Genomic DNA, 8,310 nt, shown 5'->3' on the forward strand with positions numbered 1-8,310 from the left:
TCCCACATGCCAAAAATTCTGGAACTTTGTCAGAAAATGCATTTTCATAAACTGCCTGTGTTTCAACTTAATAATGTGTTGCCACACATAAAACTAAAATCATAATGTAGTGCAGCCCCTGTAGAACACATTGATGCCAGTTCCATACTTGCACGTTGAATACTTTGCCTGTTTGCACGAGTTTAATGAATACAAGATTATGTGTGTGTTCTGAGCCAGATATGATAGGCAACACACACAGAGAGCCTTCTCAAGAAGGAGGGAAGGTACTGAAGAAGAACTCCATCCTCAGGGAATATGCTTCAGATATTTTATTCATACAAAATTAAGAACTCTCTTAGAGAATGTACTTTTGCTCTGAGAATCTTCTCCCGATAATGTTCTGTTTTTCTTTATTATGAGTGAGTGTCAAAGGCATGACACACGAGTTGACATGTCAACCATTAAAGCAGAGGTGTTTTCATTGTGGTTAGATCTTTTCATGAAATTTTAGTCTCTTAAATTTTTCGCACAAATACAAAAATATTTTGTTGACAGCCACCTACATGTAGAGTAATGTTCATTGTAATAAAGTAGGAATCAGAGCATTTGTTCTTTTTTCCCATACGCTAATCGAAAGTGGAACGGTAGAGAAATAGTGTGAAAGTGATTCGACGAACTCTCTGCCAGACACTTAAGTGTGCTTTGGAGAGTAGTCATGCTATATTGCATGTTACATCAATTTATATACAGAACATCAAAATATTAGTGATTCTACTGTTGTGTCGCAGAGTACAGTATAATAAAATAACATTTTAGTTTAAATTACACATAAAAAACTTGGTTAATTATCCAGCCTTTTTAAAAACATTAACAAAGAAGTAGGTATTGTAACTAAGCTCATCTTTTCTAAAAAAAAAATTCTTGATATCCGTTTGATGACTGCAATAACTCCCTGAAGCAATCACAAACTTGATAACTGATATATTCAAAAGACTGTCTCCCAAAACTAATTATCTGCCGAGACTTTGGCTCTTTTATGCCGTTGTGGTGCACATGTCTTTCTTGGCCCCGTCCATGGGGACGCATTAACCCATTGCCCACAGCAGATGGAAATGTGTTCTGATTGTTGTTTGTATGACGTCATTGTGGGATGCTTGATGCACTTGTTGTATGTAGAAGATATACTGAGTTTACCAGCATTGTCATCTTTGTTTTCCATTGTTTCAAGTACTTCAATGGATGGCATAATTTGTATGTAAAGTATGTAAAGTATGTAAGTCATACACAGTGCTAGGCTGTGCCTTTCTAAGCTGTAACAGAAATTTTACTTCATATTTCCCTAGTAGCATGCAAGGTTAGGAGGAGTTTTGTTGTTGGAATTGTGTAGAAAAGACAATCTGAATGCAGCAAATGGTCATATTTGCTCCTATCGTTTCCAAGAGCCTGGTTAAGTAAGAAACTTTCATTAATCATAATCAATAACATTATTGTATGAAAGAGTGTTTCAGGTAGATACATTCCATAAATACTTTGCCATGCAGTAGTGCTCGAACCATCAGAAAACTGGCTTTGAATTAAAGTTTGTTCGTGTGCATAAATGCAGCAATTTATTCTGAAAAAGGAGTATCTTTAGAAGCTTGTGTACAACACCTACAGTGTGGTTCCCCAGTCTCCATCGAAAAATAATAAAAATTCCAGCAGAATGCGAATGTTCATCCTTCATGCTGTCACCAAAAACAAGTAAGAAAAGCAACTCACCTCAAAAAAGAACAACATGGTAGTTTTATCCTGCTAATAGGGAATAACTGAATAAAAATTTGAGAAAATAAAAGTGCTGTAGAGAACTTCAGTTCGGGTCATAACTGTGCAGCGTAGCTCCTTTACTAATGTGCATGTGTCCCTCTCTCAAAATATCGTCAACTGTAAATGTACTTTGATGTTATAACATACAGTCCTCGATTATGACATGCAGTATTGTTGTTTGACAACAGATATATAAAATAACTGAAACCAATTAAAGGCAGAATACATGTTTTAGGTGGAACTGGTTGATGTTTCTTGTTCCTTCCACATGTCTACGATTATTTTGCAGCATTACAAGGCTGATAATGCCAAAGTTTGGAATATTTATCACACTGCATGAGAGCGTCACTGGCAAGAAGGTAGACTTGAATTGTTTTTTGTAGGTAGTAGTATGCAACATTTAATTCCTTGTGTTAATGTATTTCAATAGATCGTGTTCCAAGTTCTTGAATTTTTAAGTCAATGGTTTGAGTTAAAAAATGGACCAGTGACAAAATATATATGTCATTTGATCTGTTACAAATGTACGGGGAATAAGCCTATCTTAGAAAATGAAACACTTTTAAAATTAATATTTTTGCAGCAGTAAAGCATGTTTTATTTAAAAAAGGTGTGAGAAATTATGATGGTCATGGTGACGTCAGAGTGCCCTCCAGTAGCAGAGCGGATTGCTTATTGCCAAAATTTGTTATTTCCATAAACTTCCCTGTGCTGACATCCATGTGTCGATGGTTTAAAAACAACGCCCGAGTCTGGGGGAATGAGTTCAGACGTTTTCTGGGAGGAGGAGTGTAAGAAGCTGCCCCCCATGCCCCTCGCTGGGTACACCCTTGATTCAAAGGACAAAATACAGGGTTTTATTTTGCCATTAGCTACACACCTTCGTAAGTTAATATGAAAATACCAGAGATTTAGACGATAGGCTCATCTTGGGACATACAGTTTAAAACTTTGTAGAAGTGACCATTGGTGCTGATATGGTTATACCAGGCTGCCAAAGCAATGAGAGCAGCAGGTGCAGTTTGTAGAAGACAGGTTGCTGAGACACATAAAGGTCACTTGGGTGGTGGCTGGCAGTTGACAGCATTTGACTTGTGCCGTCTGTATTGAATAAGATCCCAGCGAGTTCAGAAGTGCAAGATATTCATAAGTAGCCTGCCCTCCGAGTACTATAATGCATGGCAGCCAACTGTTACAGATGGTCACAATAGTAACAGAGTTAAGGAACTTAGAAATAGGTATTTCACAGTTTGTTTTAAAAAATTCAAAAATGGTACTGTTTATATTTCACTTATCAAATGCTACTAAAATATTGTATAGATTGTAATGATTTCCTTCCTGGGCATGTAGTAAACCTGTATGCGAATTATTTTGTGGCCAAGACTTAACTAAGACCGTTATGCTGAGTGACGACAAAAATTTTTGATTCTCCAAGTGTCAATTTAAGGATAGGAATAAAACAGCTTTCAAACCAAGTAACTTCACAAGGTTCAAGGCATTCTTCTGTAAGCTGTTGTGGGTTTTCTAACTAGGTGATGTCACAAAATGTGCAGTTCATCTACTTATCCTTACTTAATCATACACGTGATGCTGATACTGTTATAATAACGGACATCTCCTTTAATTTTTTAAAAATTGTGCCAGGAGTGAATTATTACTGAATGAAACTGTTGATAATTTTGTGACATTACCTGTGCTTGTTGGACTTATTCATCTTTTTAGAATTCAAAAGCACGGTGTATGTAGTGTTAGCCACTAAGGGTTTTTTGTTTTATCAGTTTCCATAAGGACAAGTGTGATGGAAATGATAATGCATAATTAAACAGTATGAATGGTCTATGGAGTGAAACTGAAAAAATAATAAGGTGGAAGCTCCTTTAGATGTTCCAAGTGGTGGTAGTCGTGGATTTACTTATCATTTCAATCATAGTAAGAAGGAAAGTGGAACTAATTTTTAACCTTTTTCACTTGGCCTGAATTTTTCATTTTTTTCCTTGGAAATTCTTCTCTAATTAGGATCGGTTAGTGTATGAAATATAATGTTTATTGGCCCAAATCAGGCTTCGAATTTTTAAAATTTTCTGGGGAGGGCCCACAGACCCCCCTCCATATTTGTTATTTGATTTCTGACAGCCTCTTCTGAAGGTTGGCAGATAGGGTAAAGGGAAATATTTTTGGGCAGATTGTTACAGCCAGCATGTCAGAAAGTGAAATACTTCATGATTTTGCTGCCATTATATGCACACTTTTACATATAGACAAAATGTGACATAAAACAAATTCTAGATTGAATGGCCTCAAATACTGGTTTTGCCTTTGGACTGCACAGTGTTAACAAATAGGTAATGAGCATGTACAGAATGGTGTAGCTTGAGCAGAAGAGAACATTTCCTCTAGAAACTGCTATAGCCTACAGTGTTGTCATTGTATCCGTCTTGTCTGCTTGTGTCTGTGTATGTGCGGATGGATATGTGTGTGTGTGTGCGAGTGTATACCTGTCCTTTTTTCCCCCTAAGGCAAGTCTTTCGCTCCCGGGATTGGAATGACTCCTTACCCTCTCCCTTAAATCCCACATCCTTTCGTCTTTCCCTCTCCTTCCCTCTTTCCTGATGAAGCAACCTTAGGTTGTGAAAGCTCGAATTTTGTGTGTATGTTTGTGTTTGTTTGTGTGTGTATCGACCTGCCAGCACTTTCGTTTGTTAAGTCACATCATCTTTGTTTTTAGATAAACTATATAATATCAGAATGAGATTTTTACTCTGCAGCGGAGTGTGCGCTGATATGAAACTTCCTGGCAGATTAAAACTGTGTGCCCAACCGAGACTCGAACTCGGGACCTTTGCCTTTCGCGGGCAAGTGCTCTACCATCTGAGCTACTGAAGCACGACTCACGCCCGGTCTCACAGCTTTACTTCTGCCAGTATCTCGTCGTCTCCTACCTTCCAAACTTTACAGAAGCTCCCCTGCGAACCTTGCAAAACCAGCACTCCTGAAAGAAAGGATACTGCAGAGACATGGCTTAGCCACAGCCTGGGGGATGTTTCCAGAATGAGATTTTCACTCTGCAGCGGAGTGTGCGCTGATATGAAACTTCCTGGCAGATTAAAACTGTGTGCCCGACCGAGACTCAAACTCGGGACCTTTGCCTTTCGCGGGCAAGTGCCCTACCATCTGAGCTACCGAAGCACGACTCACGCCCGGTCTCACAGCTTTACTTCTGCCAGTATCGGTAGCTCACCTGGTAGAGCACTTGCCCGCGAAAGGCAAAGGTCCCGAGTTCGCGTCTCGGTCGGGCACACAATTTTAATCTGCCAGGAAGTTTCATATCAGCGCACACTCCGCTGCAGAGTGAAAATCTCATTGTGGAAACATCCCCCAGGCTGTGGCTAAGCCATGTCTTCGCAGTATCCTTTCTTTCAGGAGTGCTGGTTCTGCAAGGTTCACAGGGGAGCTTCTGTAAAGTTTGGAAGGTAGGAGACGAGATACTGGCAGAAGTAAAGCTGTGAGACTGGGTGTGAGTCGTGCTTCGGTAGCTCAGATGGTAGGGCACTTGCCCGCGAAAGGTAAAGGTCCCGAGTTCGAGTCTCGGTGGGGCACACAGTTTTAATCTGCCAGGAAGTTTTATATAATATCATTTTCTAAACTCAGGGGCTTTCCTTTTCAACAGTTGTTGTTATGCAACAATAGTTTGATTGTTTTTTTATTTATTTATTCCTCAAGACACACCACAGTGGTGCAAATTCCACTGTTTTGTGCGTCTGCATCCATCAGTGTTGTGGTAAATTTTTTATGTTTGATGAAATGAGGCTGACTGTGACTGCTTAGAATCAAATTTTGCAATTTACTACCGTTTAATGCACTCACAACTTTATCACTGAATTCTTAGGCATCCTGAGAACACAGTACCCTCACACTTATTAGTGGTTTATGAGGTGAAAGTGATGGTCTCTAGTTATTGGCCTTCTGTACAGAATTTTCTCAGTTTTCCAAGTCTTAGTATTATAATTACCTGTTTAAGTGTTTCCTCATTTCTTGTTATTTCATGTAATATGGTGTTGTTTGCCTTCAGAATCAGTGTACAGATCCTATGATTGAAAGAGGTATGGGACTAACTAAAGTAAAACTTCTCTTTTCATTAAAGTAAGATTTTTTGTAAATATTTAAAACAGTCATTACAAGATATCTACAACTTGGTCGACTCCTCCCAGTACATTTATTCTTTAATGGCTTGTTTTTCGGATAATATAAAAGAGTTTCAGATGAACTGCAATATGCACAAACACAACAAAAAAGTAATTTTCATGCAGACTGTGGCCTCCATGCCTACATTTCAGTGCAGAGTTATGTGCTTGTATGTATAGGTATTCAACAAGCTCTCATCTAACATAAAGCAAAAAGTTGGGATTCTCTATCAAGTCAAAAGAAAATTATAAAAACCTCATTATAAACACCTTCTACATATTATCTGATTATTTAGATTCAAAGCTTGAAGATTTAGCTTTTCGGCATGCAGCAATGTATTGTAAACAATGCTGTGCCAATAAAAATGCTCATTGTTAATGAAGTCTACAGATTACTTTACTACAAATTGCTTTCTTTTATTAACATTTCCCTTGACTCGTTCCATGTCATGTAGGGTTCTTTGCTTAATGGGAACGAGATGAATGAATGAATAAATGAATGCATGCAAGCTTTGACAATTCAGAAAGAAAGGTACTACTCAAAATATATCACTGATTTAAAATTATGTATTTTCAAGTGGTATTGGTGTGTGAAATACTGCTATTTGATTTCAGGTTCTTCTTGTGTTGATTCAAGACTGTAATATGCGTGTTGTGTGCAAAGCAGCATCTGTTATAACATCAATTTCAAAATCATTATCAGAACATGATTTGCTGTCACCAGCTGCAAAGCATCTTCCAGACTTGGTGATGTCCGGTTGCGCTGAAAGATTTCCTGACATGCCTGCTAGCAGAGTGCAAGGACCACGTTTTGCCAGCAACAGTGAGGTTGACTCTATTCCTACTACTCCACAAAAGCGCCAAACAGAAACCTCTGCTTGTGTCATAAATTCTATAGTCCAACAATCAGATATGAAACTTCTGCAGGATGTATACAGAAGCAAATTGAGTGTTCCACATCCATTTGATCATCGTGTGACAACAATATGCAGCAGTGTAAGTCCAGAAGATTTTCTTCACGCTCTTGGAACACTCAACATTCAGAAAATGATTCAAGAAAAGAATCGTTGGCTTGAATATTACTCTGATGACTTTGGTTCTTTACTTGATGATATACTAGCTTCAAATGAAGCTAAAGAATACAATGCTATTGATTGTTACTGATAGAACGCAGTCTGTGTATGTGATATTGTGTGCCAATTCATTTATTTTAATTAAACTGTGCAGTTTTGCAAAATACAGAACATAAAAAACAAAAAGATAAGATTGAGATGTGCAGTCCATTGTATAGTATTTTATTAATGGTTGATGTAAATATTTTTGTATGAGAAACAAACATGTTGGATCACTATCATAACTGAAGAAAATATTTTAAATGTTTTTGACTTTTTATATATTCTATTATAGTTTATTGGCTGTTAATTGTAACTGAAGATACATATTTTTCATTTCCATAAAATAATTAATGAAAAATTCAGTCAATATTTCATGGTTTTTTTATGAAATAGACGAGAAAAAAATTGCAAAAAATACCAATAATGTTAAAATAACAAACCTCATTATTATGCATTTATTTTTAACATTTCAGTATGTTTTTGCTTGCATACCTCGGGAAGTAATGAGTCACTGAGTATAATGAAATTATTGATGTGAAATGTAACATTTACAATATGTATTTGTATATTAGTGATTTTTAAGCAGATATTGACTCTGCACATATTTTGCTAGAAACTTACCATACAAAAATATTTTACTAGGTGTACAGTGAGTTGTCAGAAAATGAGTTCCTTGAATAAATATTATTGTTCATAGTTGGAACTCATTTCTTGAGGGTTTTGAAAAATGGAATTAGTTATGCTTGGAACTGTGATAAAAGAACTGTGTAAAATATGTTTTAGGATGAATAAAGGAAATTAACAGTTGATTAAATCTTTCAGTGTTGTCTGTGATTACCTCAAAAAGTTTCCAAAGAGTGGTGGAATGTTTCTTTTGAAATGACATGTAGAATTGTGTGTTACCTATTTTCAAATTGAAGATGGCACGTATCTCACCAACATTTGTGTTTCAGAGAAATAAAGAAACACATGAGCAAGAACAACATTCAGGAACACACTGTATATTACTTTGATTCCTCTTATAGTTTTGTTTAACGAAGCTATTATGCAGAGAGGGAGCAACAGTAGCCTCAGATTTTGAACTTTCAAATAAGGATGTTTTTACCAGCATGTAAAGACATATGGACAGCATGTTTTCTCTCTTTCCTCCATTAACTATTACCTGTGATTGTATGGTGCATCTGTATTTTCTTTGCTTTTTGATTTCTAGTTCTGAATTGATAGAAGTT

At 36.9% G+C, this 8,310-nt stretch overlaps 1 protein-coding gene across 1 annotated transcript in view; it reads left to right on the plus strand.

Moving 5' to 3' along the window:
- Positions 1–7,699, plus strand: part of LOC124595228 — a 106,808-nt gene extending 99,109 nt beyond the window's left edge. The window contains exon 10 of the mRNA XM_047133883.1: positions 6,582–7,699. Coding sequence (XP_046989839.1) covers positions 6,582–7,130 — 549 coding nt within the window. The 3' untranslated portion in view covers positions 7,131–7,699. The remainder of the gene's footprint in view (positions 1–6,581) is intronic.
- Positions 7,700–8,310: the final 611 nt, after the last annotated feature.

Source organism: Schistocerca americana, chromosome 2 (assembly GCF_021461395.2).
Source record: "Schistocerca americana isolate TAMUIC-IGC-003095 chromosome 2, iqSchAmer2.1, whole genome shotgun sequence".
NCBI lineage: Eukaryota > Metazoa > Arthropoda > Insecta > Orthoptera > Acrididae > Schistocerca > Schistocerca americana.